The sequence below is a fragment of the Bos indicus genome, chromosome 27, assembly GCF_029378745.1.
Source record: "Bos indicus isolate NIAB-ARS_2022 breed Sahiwal x Tharparkar chromosome 27, NIAB-ARS_B.indTharparkar_mat_pri_1.0, whole genome shotgun sequence".
NCBI classification, from domain to species: Eukaryota; Metazoa; Chordata; class Mammalia; order Artiodactyla; family Bovidae; genus Bos; species Bos indicus.
In genome coordinates this window covers 6,547,201-6,567,400 of record NC_091786.1, presented here as the reverse complement: position 1 = coordinate 6,567,400, position 20,200 = coordinate 6,547,201, and the positions used below count along the sequence as shown (strand labels likewise).

Sequence of the window (20,200 nt, the reverse complement as noted above, 5' to 3'; positions counted from 1 at the left end):
AGTTCCCTGAGTCACACAGCAAATCCATGCTGGCTATCTATTTTACATGTGGTATTGTAATAGGTGGCTTACTAACAACAGACCCTTACTTCTCAGTTTTGGAGGCTGGGAGCTCCACGATCAAGACAGAGCAGGTGGCTGGCGGACAGCAGTCTCCCTGTGTCCTCAGAGGGCACAAGGGGTGGGCCATCTCTCTGGGGTCTCTTTCATAAAGGCCCTCATTCCACCCAGGAGGGTCCCACCCTCATGACCAAATCACCTCCCAAAGGCCCTGTCTCCTAACACCATCCCCTTGGTGACCTCAGCTTGCACTGAGGGAAGCGTTAGTGCAAAGACCAGAGAACTGCTCATACATAGAGTGTGCACCAGCAAGGCTCTTGGTTTAACTAGCAAACCCTCTGAAGAAACTGCAAGCAGGCTGAGGTCAGCATGCTCGCCCTGCCCCCTGTGGTCTCTGTGTCCTGTGCTGTGTTGTCTTCACTGAACTGTGCTTTCCACAGGACTTGTTTTTCCATAGCATCTAATTGCATCATATCATGTACACACAGAGAGACATGCTTTGTCCATGTCAACTCTGTCATTCAGTTGATGACAATTTGTGAAGCAATGTCTCATCTCAATGCCCAGCACTTACAGGAATAGGACAATCCATGCCTATAGAGATCTTACAGCCCAAAAGGGAATCGGAAGTGTATCCACATGCGCACAAGGCAGAAGTAAGGAGCACAAACTGAATGGAAGTGAGGGCTGCAGGGGGACAGAGGAGGGGGGTTTCCTCCTGGAGCGGGGGCGGGGGCTTTCCTATGGGACTGGTGTGCTGGTGATTCTGGACCCCTGGTGTGCATGTTTGAGGAGAGACGCGGGGCACGTCAGGATGCCCTGGGCTGGGAAGCAGGAAGGACAGCAGACATAGGGGCTGGGGAAGGTCAGGACCCCAAGGAACGGGGGGTCACACCCCTGGGAGCACAGAGCACCCCAACACAATTCCCCGATGGTCCGCATGGGGAGCTCAGAGAGCATCCTCAGGGATTTCAGAATTCGCCTGGGATCAGAAACCACACAACAACCTCAGTGACCAGTGGGCAAGATTCTTTAACTTTGAACAAAATTTATTCTGGTTTAAATTTTAGACGTTCTGTCGAAGGGCGCAGTTTCAGTCTCCGCATCGGTCCCGGCCGCATCTTCGCCTTCTTTTACCACTACCTGCAGCATTTTATTCGGGGCGCTAAACAGGTGCCAATCTGTCTCCTGTGTCCAGGGCACCTGATCGGCACACAGAAGCCTCTATTTATACGGCAGGTTACAAAATTCCTTACTCCTTGAGTAAATCCTAAAAAGAGAATGAAGAGGGAAAAACATGTCAGCAGGAAAGCGGCATCTCGAGAAGGCCAGCTGTGTCCCCTCTGAGCGAGGCCCTGGGGCTTTCTGTGCTGAGATGCGGACATGGCCTCGTGACAACAAGATGTGAATCCAGGACCTCGATGACCAGCTTCCAGACAGACACTGGCCCTGCCCAGGCTCTAGTGGACCCTCACATTTCCAGAACCAGAGGCTGAGGGACTGGGGTGTGAGGACCCTGGTTGTGTCCACCACGAGGGCAAAGACCGGGAAGCTCTGCTACATCCACCTTCTCACCAGGAGTCAGAAGCGGCCCGTAGGTTCTATTTTCACTGTTTACTTTTCAAACTCATGGAGTCAGTCAAGTAGTGCAGCTGAGATAGGAGGAAAAGATGCAGCTGAAAGTGTAAGGACTGTTTAAAGAGAACTTACTCTCAAAGCAACTTACAGCTGACAGTGACAATGGTTCAGAAAAAAAAGTTTTGTATCATCGTCTCTACTGACTCAGAACGCTCTCAGCGCTGGTGCGAGTCAGCCCCTCTCCTCCTCCCTTTGTGGTTTCCTCCCGACCAGAGGCCTTCCCGTCTTCCTCACACGCCTTTTTCCTCTTGACCACAAGGCACCTTTGGTCCCTCTCTAGTTCCCCGTCCAGGGATAGAACCTGGGCCACACTCCTTACACCCCCGTCCTCTCTCCCTGCCACTGGGCTAAGAGTTGGATTAGTCTTAAAGAACACTGATCAAGCAAGGCCTTTTCACCTTGATTTTGACATCTAATCAGTTGTCTCAGGTCTCAGTCTACGCAGCCTCTCCCTCTCTCCCTCCCTTCCTCCTTCCTTCCTACATATTTTCATCCCATTTCCGGAAATATCAAGGGTAAGATTAAACTCAGACAGCCTATCCTGCACACTGCTTTGGATGTGCTGCCTCCCAGCTGTGGAGCGGGGGTTGCATCATCAGTGACGTGTCCTGGAGGACCTTCCTGCTGAGGAGACTCAGCACGGAGCATCCCAAAGGGAGCTCCTGAAGCCCAGGCTCAGCCTGACTCTCCTCTGGACTTGTCTGGTCACCCAGAGCCACCACCCTTCAAATAGAATGATTTAAAAAGAGACATTCTGTACTTCTGTCATGGGACAAAATCAAATTTCTTGCTTTTATGAAAAAGAAAAAAGGAGAGTCACTTAACAGAGGCAACTTCTGTTTCCTCCTCATGAAACCAATGAGGAGACGGGCTCAGAAGCTTGACTCGCTAGAGTGGCTTAGAAACAACCTGGAATTTTGCAGGGCGGTTCTCAGAACCCTCTTGCTACTGAGGACTCAGCGCTGGCTTCTCAGAAGCACCAAATATGGTGGGTTTAGTCTGACCACGTGTAGATGGGGGTAGCAGGATAGAAGGAGGTAGAAACAGGAGAGAGAGCCCACGGCTCCCCCTGGGGCTCCCACGAGCTCACCTGACCCAGCAGACAGGACCAGGAAGAGGAGCGCGAGGAGCAGGTGATGGAGCCTCATGCTGGCGTCCCGAGCTCTGCGGCTGATGCTAGAGAAGAGGCTGCTCTTGCCACTTTAAAAAGGTCCCAGGTTCCGGGAGGATTTCTGCGCTGGCTATGGATTTGGTTATTAGGAACTGGTTAACTGAACCTCTTCCCTGTGTGTCATGGGAGTGGCCTTTATAGCACAAAGCAGGGGCAGTCACTTGTATGCTAATGAGGCTGTGGAAACCCCAGGAAAAGCTTTCCTGCTGCCCTTTTAACCACAAACTTCTCCTTGGCAGTCAGTTCAGCTGGTGGGCAGGGGTGTGGCAAGGGGCACAGACTTGCCTGTTTCCCCTGGCAGGGGCACAGACTTCTTGCGGAACCTTAGCTTACCCGCTCCCCAGCCCCACCTTCGCCCTTTCAGGGCTTTGAAACTGCCCACTGTTTTCCTGTGTAGAAGGAAATGGCACCCCCCTCCAGTACTCTTGCCTGGAAAATTCCATGGATGGAGGAGGCTGGTGGGCTACAGTTCATGGGGTTGCAGAGAGTCAGACATGAAAGGGAGACTTCACTTTCTTTATTTCTATACTTCCTTTTGGCCTTGAAGAAGCACAAGCTGGAATCAAGATTGCAGGGAAAAATATCAATAACCTCAAATATGCAGATGACACCACCCTTAGGGCAGAAAGTTAAGAGGAACTAAAAAGCCTCTTGATGAAAGTGAACGAGGAGAGTGAAAATGTTGTCTTAAAGCTCAACATTCAGAAAACTAAGATCATGGCATCCGGTCCCATCACTTCATGGAAGATACATGGGAAAACAGTGGAAACAGTGTCAGACTTTATTTTCTGGGACTCGAAAATCACAGCAGATGGTGATTGCAGCTGTGAAATTAAAAGACGCCTATTCCTTGAAAGGAAAGTTATAACCAACCTAGATAGCATTTAAAAAGCAGAGATATTACTTTGCCAAAAAATGTCAAGGCTATGGTTTTCCCGTTTCATGTATGGATGTGAGAGTTGGACTGTGAAGAAAGCTGAGTGCTGAAGAATTGATGCTTTTGAACTGTGGTGTTGGAGAAGACTCTTGAGAGTCCCTTGGACTGCAAGAACATCCAACCAGTCCATCCTAAAGGAGATCAGTCCTGGGTGTTCTTTGGAAGGACTGATGCTGAGGCTGAAACTCCAATCCTTTGGCCATGTCATGCGAAGAGTTGACTCATTGGAAAAGACCCTGATGCTGGGAGGGATTGGGGCCAGGAGGAGAAGGGGATGACAGAGGATGAGATGGCTGGATGGCATCACCAACTCGATGGACATGAGTTTCAGTGAACTCTGGGAGTTGGTGATGGACAGGGAGGCCTGGCATGCTGCAATTCATGGGTTCGCAAAGAGTTGGACACTACTGAGCGACTCAACTGAACTGAACTGATAGTTCCTTTTGGAGAAGGAAATGGCAACCTGCTCCAGTGTTCTTGCCTGGTGAATCCCATGGACTGAGGAGCCTGGTGGGCTGCAGTCTACGGGGTTGCAGAGAGTCGGACATGACTAAGCAACTAACACATACACTGTTTCCATGAAAGGCTGTTTCAGGCCCAAATAGGGACTAACTCGTTCAGAGGCAGTTTCACTCCCTGGGCAAGACTTGCTGACTCCCAGCATCTGCAGAGACAGCCATGCTCTTTCTGGCCCCTGGAGCACTGAGGGAAGAGACCCAGTGGTCCCGACCTGCTCCCCACACCAGCTAGCCCGTTATGGGATGACAGCAACAGTCGCCGCAAAAATCTTGGTTTTCTTTGCCCACCAGAGCTGAATAAAAATTGTGGAGACAGAGTTTGGAGGAAACAGAAAGATGGCTTTAATCATTAAGCCGGCAGAAGGGAGAACTCGATAGGTTCCTGCCTCAAGGAGCCTGTCTCCCCTCCATCGGGAATCCAGGGGATCATACAGTCGGGGCTCACAGTCAGGGCTTGGAGATATGGGACAAAAGGTGTAGGGGTCCTGAATTCTCTCTTTTGCACTGTTGGGAAACTGTCAATACGCCAGTGTTAGGTAGCTAGGTATTTGGGTCTGGCAGTTGGTCCCGGTGGTTGGGTCCATTGTCCTTTGGGGATTTCCTGGTGACTTTCTTCTTGTAATACAAAAGGGGGAAAGCAATCCACTAGGGGTGGCTTCCAAAGAGAGTGCACCATAAAGTTAGGCATCAACATGAGGTTAAAATAGAGCAAAGAGAGGTACCAAACTACAAGGGGAGGTTTATGATGCCATAAAGTTAAGTATCAGGACGTGGCTAGAATAAGTTAAAGGATAATAGATGCAGAATGTGGCTCCTGCAGAAATGGAGGGCCATAAGTGTCAGTGTTCACATAATAGGTTAGTCTTCTGCAAAGAAAAAACTTGGTTATCAATACAGACTGTAGGTTAGGAACAGTTCAAGTGGAGAAAGACACAAAAGGGAAAAAAGAAAGAAAGAGGGGGAAAAAAACTTTTATTAATTCTCTGCAACACAATCACACACCTGTCTCATGAAATCTCAGTGGGACACGTGATGGGCAGATGGGTGCTCTGTTTCCCTTTATCAGAGACAGAGTGGGAGGATGACTCTGCCACTGAACGCATATTCCCAGCCTAGTATCACGAAGCAGGCCCAGCAGTGGGGACCCCTTCACTGGGTTGAGAGGGACCTCCATCACTAAGTAACATCCCTCACTTAGTAACATCCGTCCATCTCAGTGTTGGAGAGACACTGACCTGGCTTTTCAGAAACACTAAATCTCAGGATGGAACTTGCCATACAGCTCTGAGTAGAACTCCAAGCCCTTTAGAAATGTGGGAACCCAAGAGGACCACATCCTGAAGGAGCCCCCGGAGCTTCAGTCCTGTTCAGGTCCCCCGCTGTGGCTCAGAGTCTCGCATCTGAGGCTCAGCAAAGCCATGGAAGCTGCCTCGAGCAGACAGAGTCCCTGGCTGGCACCCAAGGATAGGATTTTTCTGATGGAAAATAAGTTGTCTTGATCATAGTTCCTCGTGGTTTAGCTCTAAATGATATTTGAGAGAGGTAGATATCATCTACATATATATATATATATATATATATATATATATATAAAATTATCTATACATAAGATATATATATATCTGTTTTTTTATGGACCTTGCAGGCAAAATCTATACTACAGGGTCAATTTATAAACACGCTATAGTACTACACTGGAGAAAGAAGTGAGACTGAATCATTGTCTACTGTGTCTCTTCATTGAAAATGATGTTTTTCAGGGAATTCTGCTTAATGTTATGTGACAGCTTGGATGGGAAGGAAGTTTGGGGCAGAATGGATACATGTATATGCATGGCTGAGTCTCTTGGCTGTCCACCTGAAACTATCACAACATTATTAATCAGCTTTCCTCCACAGTTTTTTAAAAAATAATTTTTAAAAATGCTGTTTTACGAGACTTCCTTGAAGAGTGGGTAAGAGTGGGTAAGACTCTGTACTCCCAAGCATAGCACATCACGTAAGTAGATCCCACATGCCACAACTACGACCTCAGTTCAGTTCAGTTCAGTCGCTCAGTGGTGTCTGACTCTTTGTGACCCCATGAACTGCAGCATGCCAGGCCTCCCTGTCCATCACCAACTCTTGGAGTTCACTCAAACTCACATCCAATGAGTCCATGAATCCATCCAGCCATCTCATCCTATGTCGTCCCCTTCTCCTTCTGCCCCCAATCCTTCCCAGCATCAGGGTCTTTTCCAATGAGTCAACACTTCACATGAGGTGGCCAAAGTACTGGAGTTTCAGCTTTAGCATCAGTCCTTCCAAAGAACACCCAGGACTGATCTCCTTTAGAATAGACTGGTTGGATCTCCTTGCAATCCAAGGGACCCTCAGGAGGCTTCTCCAACACCACAGTTCAAAAGCATCAATTCTTTGGCACTCAGCTTTCTTCATAGTCCAACTCTCACATCCATACATGACCACAGGAAAAACCATAGCCTTGACTAGATGGACCTTTGTTGGCAAAGTAATGTCTCTGCTTATTATATGCTATCTAGGTTGGTCATAACCTTCCTTCCAAGGTGAAAGCGTCTTTTAATTTCATGGCTGCAGTCACCATCTGCAGTGATTTGGGAGCCCAAAAAAATAAAGTCCAACCCTGTTTCCACTGTTTCCCCATCTATTTCCCACGAAGTGATGGAACCAGATCCATGATCTTAGTTTTCTGAATGTTGAGCTTTAAGCCAACTTTTTCACTCTCCTCTTTGACCTTCATCAAGAGGCTTTTTAGTTCCTCTTCACTTTCTGCCATAAGGGTGGTGTCATCTGCATATCTGAGGTTATTGATATTTCTCCTGGCAATCTTGATTCCAGCTTGTGCTTCTTCCAGCCCAGTGTTTCTCATGATGTACTGTGCATATAAGTTAAATGAGCAGGGTGACAATATACCGCCTTGACGTACTCCTTTTCCTATTTGGAACCAGTCTGGTGTTCCGTGTCCAGTTATAACTGTTGCTTCCTGATCTACATATAGGTTTCTCAAGAAGCAGGTCATGTGGTCTGATATTCGCATCTCTTTCAGAATTTTCTACAACCTAGTACAGCCTAAATAAATAAACAGAACAAAAATTGGTGTGTTTTAGTGATCTATGGTTTGCAGCACAGCAGATTTTTTTTTTCTTTTAAGGAAGCTGATGATGCAGTTTTATGTGCAAGACCAGGCATGACTTTTCATAGAAGGGCATTTCCAAAAGGGGTCAGGGTGCCATGGTGAGTTTCAAGGGAGTTTCTTGCCATGGTTCCTCATCAGTTCGAAAATGGCCCTTGTCAGGAATTGCACAATTTCAGTGGCTTATTTTTCCTTGGCAAGGTCTAAAGATGAGTCCTTTGCAGCTATGTTAATCCTGCAGATAGCACCCAGGGGCATCTCTGTACATCAGGGAAGGGTCCTGTTGCCTCAGCAAGGAGGTCACACACCCAAGAAAGCATGGGGTGGCTCACCAGAAACCAGAGATGAATTCATATAGAATAGAGGGAAGGGTTATTTTTAGGTCAAGTCTACATGAACTGTTAGTTTTCCCAGGTTCAAAGCCAAACAAGGCCATGTGGATCGTGGTTGCTTCATGCCTGGGCTGAGAGTTAACTCATGGATTCATTCTTTAAAGGGAAGATAAATGCTGTGTCCCCAAACCCTTAACCTGTGAGTCAGAAATTGAGGCAGGGTCTTTCCAGCAAAGCGCCTCAGTTCCTCAGGTAAGAAGGGGAGTTCCAGTTCTACAGATAAGATTTTGAAGACCAAATCCCTTTACATCTATGACTCCACAAACAGGTGTTCTCAGCATGGAGCCCTGGGTGTTAATGGGCAGAGGCCGTTGTCCCCAGTTCCCTTGTCCTATGGACGGGCCGGGCGTCATGGCTTCTGACAGTCATGTGGAGACCTACCCTGAGAAGGGGGCCAGGGCTGGGTCTAATGCTGTGCTCTCCCACTGACACTTTTACTAGTTTCTTCTTTGAATTTGTCCCACAATTATATTTTGCAATGAGCCTTGCTCAGTAGCTGGTCACTTTTATTCAAATTATCTCTTTGAATTCCCCTAAACAAACCCGCCAGGTAGGTATGCCCCAAGGTTTATACAAGATGGTCCCGAGGACTAGAAAGCCATGTCTGAGGCCACAGGCAAAACTGACTTAAACAGTTGATTAAAATTGGCTGCAAATCCAACAAAAAGATGTATCCAAGGCCATAGTCTAAGTGGCAGTGATGTAACTTGGAGCAAAATCGACCTCTCTTCCAATGTTCCTGCCTGCCTCCTGCAGTCACCACAGTGTCCTGAGAGCTTTACCAGGACATTCTCCTATAACTGGAAAGCCTGAATAGTGCTGTCAAATGCCAGCTATCTGGTGCTAATGAGATCAGAATTGGGCGGGGCACAACCTTTAAAAGAATGATGGGGACTTCCCTGGTGGTCCACTGGTTAAGAATCTGCCTTGCAGCACAGGGGATGTGGATTTAGTCTCTGGCCTGGGCACTAGGATTCCACATGAAAGAAAGAAAGTGAAGTCGCTCAGTTGTGTCCAACTCTTTGCGACCCCATGGACCTTTGGCCACCAGGCTCCTCTGTCCATGGAATTATCCAGGCAAGAATACTGCAGTGGGTTGCCATTTCCTTCTCCACATGCCGTGAGGGGACTAAGCCAGTGTGCTGAGATGAATATCCTGCATACCGCAACTAAGACCTGAAGTAAATATATGTTTTTAAATCCCTTTGTAACATGGCAGCTGGTGACACACCCAGAGGCGCCGTGACAATTCCAAGGCTGACCGGAAAGGTCATAAAAGGAGGTGCTGACCCAGTTCCTGGAAATCCCCATCCTTTCCACAAAATAGCTGGAATACTCCTCCCACTCATTAGCCTATGAAATGACCCACCCCTATAAACACTAACAGCCCCATACCCTGGTGCTGGGCTTGCTTTCCAAGATGGCCCACACTCTCCGTGTAGCGTGTTTCCTCCCTGGATTGACCTTCCTTCACCATGACTCGCTCTTGAGTCCCTGCTTATGCGAAGCCAAGTCCCCACATTTGGCGGCCATCCCAGGGACTCGGACGTGACCTGGGATGCGACCATCCTCTCTCACCCCACTCTCTTTCCCGCAACACTGCTGCCATCTCCTCCAGCCTTAGAGATCACTGGAGTGTTAAAAGAGCATCATCTTTTCAGTTTGTTCATTGTTTCCTTTGCTGTGCAGAAGCTTTTCAGTTTGATGGATCCTACCATTTAGCTTTGTTTTTGTGGCTTCTGCTTTTGGTGTCAAGCTCAAAATCATCCTTGTGAAGACCCATGCCAAAGAACTTTTCTCCTATGCTTTCTTTTAGGAGTTTTGTGGTTTCAGGAGTTTTGTGATTTTTGTAAACCTTTAATCTATCTTGCATTGAATTTTGTGTATGGTATAAGAGATCTTACTTGCTCAACCAGGGATGGAAACTGTGCCCCCTGCATTGAAAATTTGGAATCTTAACCACTGGATGGTCAGGGAAATTCCAACTATAACTGCTTATTTGTCTGTCTCTCCAGTTATTCCTGTAAGTTTTCTTTAAGAATTTTAAAATTCCTTTGCTAAGTACATTCTGATTCACTATTCATATGTATTCTTGATGAATTAAACATTTTATCGTCAAGATAAATATCAGCTCTCTATATCTGGTCCTTGTCCTAAAAGTTACTTGATTGTGCTGTGCTTAGTCACTCAGGCATGTCTGACCCTTTGTGACCCCATAGCCTGTAGCCTGCAGGCTCCTCTGTCCATGGGGATTCTCCAGGCAAGAATACTGGAGTGGGTTGCCACGCCCTCCTCTAGGGCATCTTCCCAAACCAGGGATCAAACCAGGTCTCTTGCATTGGAGGTAGCTTCTTTACCATCTGAGCCACCAGGAAAGCCTGTCAATTAACCAATACAGCCTACCATGTTTTCTTTAAATTAATGTTTCCATAGCATATCTGTCAGCTCAACAGTAAAGAATCTGCTTGAGATGCAGGAGATGCAGAGACATGGTTTTGATCCCTGGGTTGGGGGACATTCCCCAGAGGAGGGCTTGGGAACACACTGCAGTAATCTTGACTGGATGATTCCATGGGGTTCTCAAGAGAGTTGGGCACAACTGAGGGTCTAAACAATGACCACAGCAGATCTGTTTCCATCCTTTCATTTTAAATCCACTTGCCTTTATATTTGATGTCTCAAGTGGGTTCTTTATAGTTAGTTTTTATCTGATCCTTTTTTTTTTTTTTTTTAACTGAAATGACCATCTCTCTCCTTAAGATAGGGTCTGGAATCTTAGCATCAGACTTTATCCCATCAAGGTGAGCCAAAATCCCATCTAGTATCATAGACTTCGTTTTTCAGTTTTTCAGAGCAGTTTTAGAATTGAACGAGAAGCACAGAGTTTTTAGGCAGGCTACACAGGCAGGCTACAGTCAATGGGGTCACAAAGAGTCAGCACTTCCACATTCCACAGAGTAGCAGAGTCAGACACAACTGCAGTGACTTAGCACAAAGGCACACACCCCTGATTCCAATGCCCACTGCTGGTTTTCTGTCCAGAAGTAAAGATACCTGCACTCTCTGAACTTTGACCCCTCTCTCTTAGACTCAGAAGAATTGTTGGTCTGTTTGGGTTTTTGTTGCCTGAGCTTTAGGCCTGGAAATCTGTAGAGACTGGAGATGTCATAAGTCTCACTTCACTTGTTTTCTTTTCTTTTTTTAAAAATGGTTAAGCACATAACATTTAATCAGCGAATTCATTAATTTGGCTGCCTTGGACCTTAATCATGCCAGGCAGGATCTCAGTTGTGGCATGTGGGATCTAGTTCCCTGACCAGGGGTGGACCCAGGCCCCCTGCATTGAGAGCACAGAATCCCAGCCGCCAGACCACCAGGGAAGTCCCTCACCTCACTTGTTTTCTTCTCTCCTCAATTATGGTCCTGGACTGCTTGTGCCAGAGTCTGAATCAGTAGTTTCACAGGTTTTGCCTGGTTCCTTAGTTGTGTACTGTAGGAGCGCAGTATAGAGTCCCATCACAGTCCTTTTTTTTTTTTTTTTAAATGCTGAATTCTTCAGTCCAAGCTCTTGTCTTTGAAGGTGTGCCCTTTCTTCCTGAGATACTCAGGTAAACAACTCCCCTCACCTCGGCAAGATTCCTGTTCTCTCCTGGAGCTGCATGTTCCTGAATGATGCCCCTTGCTTTAGTTCCTGCTGAAGAACCCAGTCCCTTCGAGCTTTCCTGTTATTTTTCTGCATGTTTCAGGGGCAGTGATGCAGGTTCTATGAACAGGTTTCCGTCACTCTGGCTCCTTTTGCTTCCCTCCCTTTCCTTCCCATCCTCTTTCTATATCCTCAGCCTGTCTCATCTTGTGGAGGGGAAACTGCTAAAGGAGAGGTAACCCAGCTCCAAGCTTGTGTAGACGGTGGTTGCAGTGAGCTGCCTGTACCACCTCATTTACTAAGCTTGTGTAGACGGTGGTTGCAGTGAGCTGCCTGTACCACCTCATTTATTTTACCCAGCAGCTTCAGGCAGGAGGTAAGACCTTAGAAACGGGAGCTCTATCCACTCTGCTCAGAGGGGATCGGGGGTGGAGGTCTCCTCTGATGGACCATGGGAGGAAGGAAGCAATGGAAACCACGTGGCCGCTGGTCAGCGGGGCTTTACAGAGACCCACCATCATCACCCAGGGTCTCTGGGGAAGCTCTTCCCTGAGCCCTGTGCTCCCCGGGAGTGGCTGCTTCCTGAGCCTCCCCCACTCCCCAGTCCTCTGCCCACCCCCAAACCTACTCCTGGCTTCCCAGCCCTGGCATTTGGGGCCGCCCTTCTTGTTCTGTGTTTCTTAGCTTCTGTTCATTTCTCCCACCAGCTATGTCTCTGTGTGTCAGTTATTGCAGGGTTGCAAAAACACGTTGTCCACATAATGCTAACACAATCTCAGCTGTAGTCTGTGGTCAAGTTTTGGTGAAGAAACTGATTTTCCAAGACTGTCTTGTGTCTATTTGCTGGGGGTGGGAGGGGGAGGGCGGGGGAGGGGTGTTCTGCAAAGGTTCTGCAACCCAGGAAAAGTTACTTCAGAGGGTAGACACATACAGCCCATTCCTGAGCGGCTTTCTTGGGGTGTCTCCCATCTTTTTCCTCTTCACTTGTCCACATTTGGTCGTGAGTCAGTCAGGGTTCAACACAGAAATAACCCATTTCTTTAAGGAATCATCTCACACCATTATGAAAGTAAGTCCCAAAACAAACAAACATTTTGGCAAGTCCCCAAACAAACAGATCCAGTGCCAGCGCGGTAGACCAGCAGGACTCAGGGAGGAGCTGATCCTTGAGTTCAAATCTGAAGGCTGGCTGCTGGCAGAATTCCTTCCCTTTGGGTGGAAGTCAGTCTTTGTTCAGGCCTTCAACTGATTGGATGAGGCCCACCCATGTCACGCAGGGGTAATAATAACCTGGTTTACCAAAGTCCACTGATTTAAATGTAGGTCTCATTTCCAAACATCCTCACAGAAACACCCAGAATGACGTCTGGCCAAATATCTGGGCAGCAAGGCAGAGCCGCCTCCATACCTGAGATGAAGCACCACAGGGAGGTTCTCAGATTCGCTCTTCTCTGTCTTGTCTCCCTTTTCCTCACAGTGTGGGTTTCCAGCCATTAGAAGCTTTTAGATGGACAGCATTTGTGGTCCGGTAGAGGTGAGAGTACACATGGAAGTGGTCCTCCATCACTCCTGTCTGGCCCATTTACCCATTTTAAAATGAGACCTAAAGGGCTCTTTTTATTACAAACCCTGCATTTTGTCTTTGACAATTTTCAGCTGAAGAAGAGCTTGCATAGAGTGAGGATCACAGATCCTGAGTGTCCAGCTGGAACCCACATCCCTGTCAAACTCTGGGATGGCCCCATCCAGCCCCAAGTGATCTTGACCCCCTCCCCTCCTCCTCTCCGATCCTCTCCTGCTCATCTCGTCTGCAGAACTCTGTAGAATCTTGGTGGGGAGGTAAGGACACTTTCTCAGCAGTGCAAGGACCTCCAGCTTTGTATTCCAGTAGTTCTGATAAGTTCCCATAGTTTAATGCCAGTAGTTCTCAACTCACATGGTTTTTCATTGTAGTTTATCATTAAATAACATTTACCCTCATCTTCACTGAATGGTGGGCATTAGTCCCTTGGACTACAAGGAGATCCAACCAGTCAATCCTAAGGGAAATCAAACCAGAATATTCATTGGAAGCCAAATACTGATGCTCCAAAGCTTTGGCCACCTGATGCAAAGAGCCAACTCATTGGGAAAGACCCTGATCCTTGGAAAAATTGAGGGCACAAGAGGAGGTGGCAGCAGAGGACGAGATGGTTGGATGGCATCACAGTCTCATGCACACGAACCTGAGCAAACTCGGGGAGATAGTGAAGGACAGAGGAGCCTGGAGTGCTGCAATCCGTGGGGTCACAGAGTTAGATATGACTGGGAAAGCAACTGAACAATAACAAGAACAACAACAGTGACCTCTGGGAGGGGGAAGGGACCACGAACTTGTCTGGGTTTGGCTCCTGACAGGTACTCCATAAAGTCTGTTGCCTCAGTGACTGTGGAGCCAACACTGAGAACCAAGGAGGGCTTGGTCGTTTACTGGGCTCAGATTATACATGTGGCCTCTGCAGCAGGGAGCTGGAGGCACCACCAGGGTGGCAAAGGGAGCCCAGGGCGTCCTGCACTATTTTCTGCTATTCTCAGCCTGTGAATCACCAGTGTTGTGGACAGACTGCCCCCTGTGGGTCTGATACACTCAAGAGGCTCTGAAAACAGATAAAAAATAGAGGCTTTTTACTTAGGAGACCTAAAACTTACACAGCACACTCTCCCTACCATGGTGTCAGGTAAGGAGAGAATGCATGGGGGGCCTAGGCTTTTGCTTTTGTTCAGGTATAGGGTTGGTGTTCTGGGTTTTCAAGGATGCTGCTGCTGCCACTGCTAAGTTGCATCAATCATGTCCAACTCTGTGTGACCCTTAGAAGGCAGCCCACCAGGCTCCCCCGTCCCTGGGATTTTCCAGGAAAGAATACTAGAGTGGGTTGCCAGTGCCTTCTCCATTCAAGGATGCACTATTGGTGAATTGAAAACATACGAGGGAGAATTTAAAGTGTAGGAAGAGAAACCAACAAACAAGTGACCCAAATGGTCAGTTACAGAAATCAACCAAGGTTTCTAAAACAAAGGAGCCTGGGGAGGGGGCCGTGGCCTGGCCCTTCCCTGGTGTTTTCTGGAGTTCTGTGAGTCAGTCTAGCAAATCATACAACCTGAAGGGGGAGGTACTGGGATTCCTGAGTTTGTAGCCAAGTCGGGCAGAAGTGTGGGGGAGCTGGGGACCCAAGAGTTGGCATCTGAGGTGGGACAGTCTTGTGGAACTGGTATCATACCTGTGAGGCTGCCCCTCCTTCTGGGGTGGTTAGTGTCAGAACTGAGCTGAAGCCATGGGCACACAGTTGGTGTCAAGAAGGGAAAACACACAAACAAAACCCTCTCAGCCAGGACCTGTGAACCCTCTGAAATCTCAGTGTTAAGCAACCACTCTCGACTTCCACCTCCTGTCTTTCTGGCTCAACCCTTTGTAGATGAAGAACCTAGAATCCTTGACCTGATGCTGCTAAGCCCCTTCGCACGCCCCCGGGTTCAGCCTGTTTTCAGGATGCCTCATGCACAGCAAGTCCTGTCTCCCCACTAGCCCTGCTTAGACGCCTCCTTCCCCTCCGCTTGCCTTCACTCCCCATGACTGCTTCACGCGGCACCTCTTCCAAAGCTCCTGTCAGCTCCCCACACCCACTTTCAGCTGAGAGACATCACGCCAGGTTTACAAAGAAAATCAAAGCAACCAGAAATGAATTTCCCCAGTTGCGGCCCCCAGGTGTGTCCACGTCTGTGCCCAGTGTGGCGTGGGATTCTCTCCAAGCTCCTTGAACACCTTCCTGTCTCTTCTCCCTGCCCCCCTTCCCCGGTACCCACCACCTCCTTTTTCTTTCAGCATCTTTGGAGAGATTCTGAGTGGTTTCTGTTTGATGATGACTCATCTTTGTTCAGGTGAAATATTCCTGTCCTATTTTTCTTAATTTATTTTATTTAACTTCTTGCTTTACTGATTCTTTTTTTGTTTGTTTGTTTTTTTAATTTGTTCTGGCTCTTAGCTGTTGCATGCAGAATCTTTAGTTGTGACACATGAACTCTTAGTTGAGGCATGTGGGATCTAGTTCCCTGACCAGGGATCGAACCCGTGCTTCAGCATTGGGAGCTCAGAGTCTTAAGCACTGGACCACCAGGGCTGCCCCTGTACAATCTAAAGAGGATTTGTAAGGGGGTAGACAGAATTGGGTTCCAGGCTACAGGGATTTCTCCCTATGATGCATGACTGTTACTATGAATACCTTCTTTCAATGGGTAACCAATGAGAATAACACAAATGGACCATCCACATTCTCATAACCAGATTCACAACTGTTGCCTCCTAAGAAGACTGCTTCCTACCAGTGTTGCCCCTCATGGGATGGTTAAGTTAGCACATCTCTTCTCCTTCCTGAAGCTGAGCTTCCTGTGTTATACAGCAGCTTCCCACTAGCCAGCTGTTTTTCATATGGTGGGATTATAACAGTCTTTTACCTTCACTTCCTGAATCCAGTCTACATATAGCTAACAAGTTTTTTCCATATTACAAAGTTGACAGTGTTATTTTCTCATTTAAAGTCCTTCAGTTTCTTCTCTTTGCTTACAAGGCAAATTCAAATATCCAAACCTGAGTCTACATATCCTACAGTGTTTCCTTTTTCTTTAGCCAAAGGACACATGACTTCCCAAATTCACATTGAAATCTACACCTTTCTATTTTTGCCTATGATCTTCCTTTTTCCAGGACTGGCTTCACCACTGTGTGTGTGTCTGCCTCATAAATACTGACTCATCCCTTAGACCATAAATCAAAAACTGACCTCACAGCAAAGATTTCTCAACCTATCCCCCTGCTCCCACCCCCACACTATAGGAACAGGAACAGCCCTTCCTTCCTTGAAGACCCCTCCTCCTCACTGCAGTGAATAGTGATGAACTGTTACAGTGTGGATCTATTTGATTCAGCTGAAAGCCCCTGCATTCTGGGAGCATATTTTGTTCATTTTGTACCTGATTGTGCCTAGAAACTGGAAATCGTGGGAGCAGAGGAAATGGGTTTCAGGAAGAATGGTGCTGAGCCCAGCTGCCCTGTGCCTGGAAAGGGGGCCAGAAGAGTGCTAGAAACTGACAACCAGGTGATGCCCGGAGGGACCCATCTGACTCCTATCTTTGTGTAATTCCTCTCACTTGAGTGCTTTGCCCAGAAACTTCAAGGATTAGATTACTAACCTGGAGTAACATGAAGCAGGAGGATAAGCCACAATTCTGAGTAATGTACTTCCTTTTATTAAGCAGGAGGGACAAACATATTTTCCCCAGAGGCAGATAATTTGGCTTTTACTTAGTGCAGGAAGTATCTTTTTGCTAAGAAACCGTTCATCAGAGCCTAGTGTCAGCAGGTGGGAGCCGTGGGCTCTGATGCTGTAGCATCTCAGTTGGAGGGACCTAAGTGATCATCGCCGGAGAAGGCAATGGCACCCCACTCCAGTACTGTTGCCTGGAAAATCCCATGAACGGAGGAGCCTGGTAGGCTGCAGTCCATGTGGTCGCTGAGCATCGGACACGACTGAGCAATTTCACTTTCACTTTTCACTTTCATGCATTGGAGATGGAAATGCCAACCCACTCCAGTGTTCTTGCCTGGAGAATCCCAAGGACGGGGGAGCCTGGTAGGCTGGCGTCTACGGGATCACACAGAGTCGGACACGACTGAAGTGACTCAGCAGCAGCAGCAGCAAGTGATCATCACATTTTCCAGATGAGAAAACTAAGGTCTAGAAAAGAGAGGCTACTTCCCAGGGGTCCAGAGGCAAGTGGCATCTCTGGAGCCACAGCCCCAGTTTCCTGACTCTATAATTGGTGTTTTCTCAGTTAATGCTGAGACTCATTACTGACACTCTTTCATGGAGGAAGTGTCTAGAGTTCTGAATAATAATCGGAAGAGAAATCAGAAAATAAAAGAAGATTAAAAAGGTGAAATTAAGCAATGTTGTGCTATTTCCTTTTATGGACACTTTGTAATATTATTGCCAAAGTATTTTTGTCATTTTCAACCTAAACCATTTTTTAGTCTCCCTATTTCAAATGCACTTGATGAAGCACCCTCCACAGACCAAGGTACTGAAGACCCCAAGACTCTTCACCTCTTCTCAGCTGAGTTCCTTGCTTCCCCGCCCCTGCCGCCTACTTTCCTGGTGATGCAATGGTTAAAGTGCACGTCTAGGTATGATTTACTGCGTTGTCTCCCCAGACAGGTTTTCTCTCTTTTTCTTGCTGGCATGCTGCCCTATTTCCTCTTGATTTCCTCCCTTCTGCAGGGGGATCTGACCATCTGAGCCCTAAGGCCGTGCCATGGTGTCACAGAGAGCTGTTCTCCACCTTCTATCTCCTCCAGTCCTCAGTGTTCTGGGTACTGCAGAGGGTTCGGACCCTCTGACACCCTCCACTCCCCCAGCAGCTCAGCTCTCCAGGGTCGGCGGTGATTGGCTCCCTGAGCTTGCTGAGGCAGGGGCAGTGACGAGGCCCCCGCATTTTGCTGCCTCGCATCCCCTCCAGTCTCTGCCAATGAGCCAGGCCCAGGTACAGAGGCCCCGGGCGCCAGGCGCTGGCCCTTGGGTCCCTGCCAGGAGGCACCGCGCGTCCGCAGGTGCCCACTCAGTGATTTCTCTGGTTCATTAGCGCCCGGTGATGGGAACACGGTGGGCTGTCAGGGCGCCTCCGGGAACAGGCCCTGGAGGACGAAGGAGAGGCTTCTCAGGCCCCGCTGCCCACAGGACAGGAGGCGGGTGAGTGAAGCTGAGGGCCCGGGTGGTCGCGGTCTCAGCTCGGGGGACCCCAGGCGGGAGCCCAAGGACCAGGCGAGCGGCCGTCCACCCGTGGTCCCTGCTCTGCGTCGGGCCTCCACGCCTCTCAGAAGTGCCTGGAGCCAGGCGCCTCAGATCCGGGGGGACTGGGATTCAGCTCACCCAGCTCTGGCATCTCGATGATGAGGGCGCGGAGGTGCCATGAAGGGACTTTACCTGTATTCGGAGGAGGGACTGGAGTCCGGGTCTGAAGCCTTGGTCCAGCGTCATCTTTCCACAAGACATCCAGAGTTGTCTGAAGCTGCTTCTGAGGGAGCGAGGGGGCCGCGTGAAGGGACACGCGCGGTGGCGGCCCGGCTCTGCGTCCAACCGGGGCTCAGTCCTCCTGACCTCGGTGTGGTCCTGCTCCCCGCGGAGGGAATGGCAGCTGAAGTTCATCCCCGGGAGGCTGCAGGGAGGGTCCTGGGGCGCTCCTCTGGGAAAGGGTCCTGGGGCCCTCCGCGCGATGCTGGTGCGGTGCTCCAAATGCCCTACAAGCTTTCCCGCGCAACCGACGCTCAGGGCGGCCATCCGCGGCCCAAGACCCAGAGCCGCCTGTGCGCACGTGGGATGGTGCCTCCCCCAGACTGACCTGAGGCAGAGTGTCGGGGGCTTGAGGGGCCCCTTCTTGTTCTCACTGGAAGCAGGACCCCGAGACTGGAGGGTGTGCAGAAGCGGGCATGCTGGGCCCCGGGCTCCTGAGCCCCTGAGACAGGAGCAATGAGTGAGGCCCCTCATGGTCCAGCGCGTAAGGCGTGGGAGCACGGGCATTGATGGGAGAAGTCTGGGCACAGAGGAAGAAGGAGAAGAATCCCATCCCACGTTCCTATGATTCTGTCAAAGGTGCTTCTCATTTCCAGGCTCGAGTTATTCCTCATCTGGTTCACACCTCATCTCAGCACTAAGGGGACTCAGTCATGGGTTTCCAAGACCTTGGAGTCTTGTAGGTGAAACAAAGTCGACAGGTAACAGGACTCCCAACTCGTTCACGACTCAAGGACGTCATTCTGTTTCTCTAGGGAAAGAACGAGGGCTCAGAGTGAGGCCTGTCCTGTCAGAGTGGAATCAGTAAGCTCCTCAGAGCAGAGCCTGCTGGGAACAGAGCTGCCAGCACCCGACAGAGAAGAGACCTGCTTACCCAGGGCCACATGCTCCCTGGCTGGCCTGCTGGAGGAGCACGTGGGGAGTAGACTGAGGCCTTTTATGGCCCCAAAACTGAAGAAGAATTTTATGAGATTCTGTGACTGCTCTCTCTCCCTCCCTTCTTCCCTCCATTTCTATTTTCTCTCCCTTGAAGTAGCAACCATCCTTGCCTTGGACAGTTTCTCTCACAGCTCATACATCCTCCAGAGATTTCACTCAGGGCCCATAATCAGAAATAGCTCACATTACTAGACCCATTGTGGATGTTTATCTCGCTCTAACTTTTCAAACAGGAATCTTGACATGAACTCAATCATCTCCATTTTGACCCTGCAAGAGTGGTAGACTTAATCCCAGGGTGGCAGAAGCACTGGGTGTTGGTGTTGTCATTAAGATTCCCTCCATTTCTTCACTGGACACAGTCATTTCTGACCACCCAAGGACATCTTGGCTGAAACTACAACTTGTGCTTCATGCATGAGTTGAAATTCTTCATCAAGCCCTGGAAGAAAAATCAAAGGTTTTACAGAAGAAATTACACATAAAGAAAAAAAGGTGGAAGCATCTATTTAAAAAACAGCAACTGTCTTTAAAAACTGTTTTTGAAAAACCTTGTTTCATTTTTGGAGATTGAGGAAGTTGATCTTTGACAGGAGAAAGAAGGGATAAAGAAACCCGAAAACAGGGGAAATGGATAGAAACAAGTTAATG

At 48.6% G+C, this 20,200-nt stretch overlaps 1 protein-coding gene and 1 long non-coding RNA gene across 2 annotated transcripts; one reads left to right on the top strand and one right to left on the bottom strand.

Moving 5' to 3' along the window:
- Window positions 1-17,612: 17,612 nt before the first annotated feature.
- LOC139180179 (uncharacterized) lies at window positions 17,613-19,478 on the top strand. Its single transcript, XR_011564482.1, has 3 exons — window positions 17,613-17,727; window positions 17,822-18,289; window positions 19,366-19,478. It is a non-coding gene; the product is annotated as an uncharacterized lncRNA (long non-coding RNA).
- Window positions 18,126-19,373, bottom strand: LOC139180178 (uncharacterized). The gene is made up of 2 exons (XM_070781642.1): window positions 18,524-19,373; window positions 18,126-18,234 (listed from the first exon to the last, which is right to left on the bottom strand). Exons 1-2 carry the CDS (start codon window positions 19,115-19,117, stop codon window positions 18,211-18,213), a joined length of 618 nt encoding a protein of 205 aa, XP_070637743.1. The 5' UTR covers window positions 19,118-19,373; the 3' UTR covers window positions 18,126-18,210.
- Window positions 19,479-20,200: the final 722 nt, after the last annotated feature.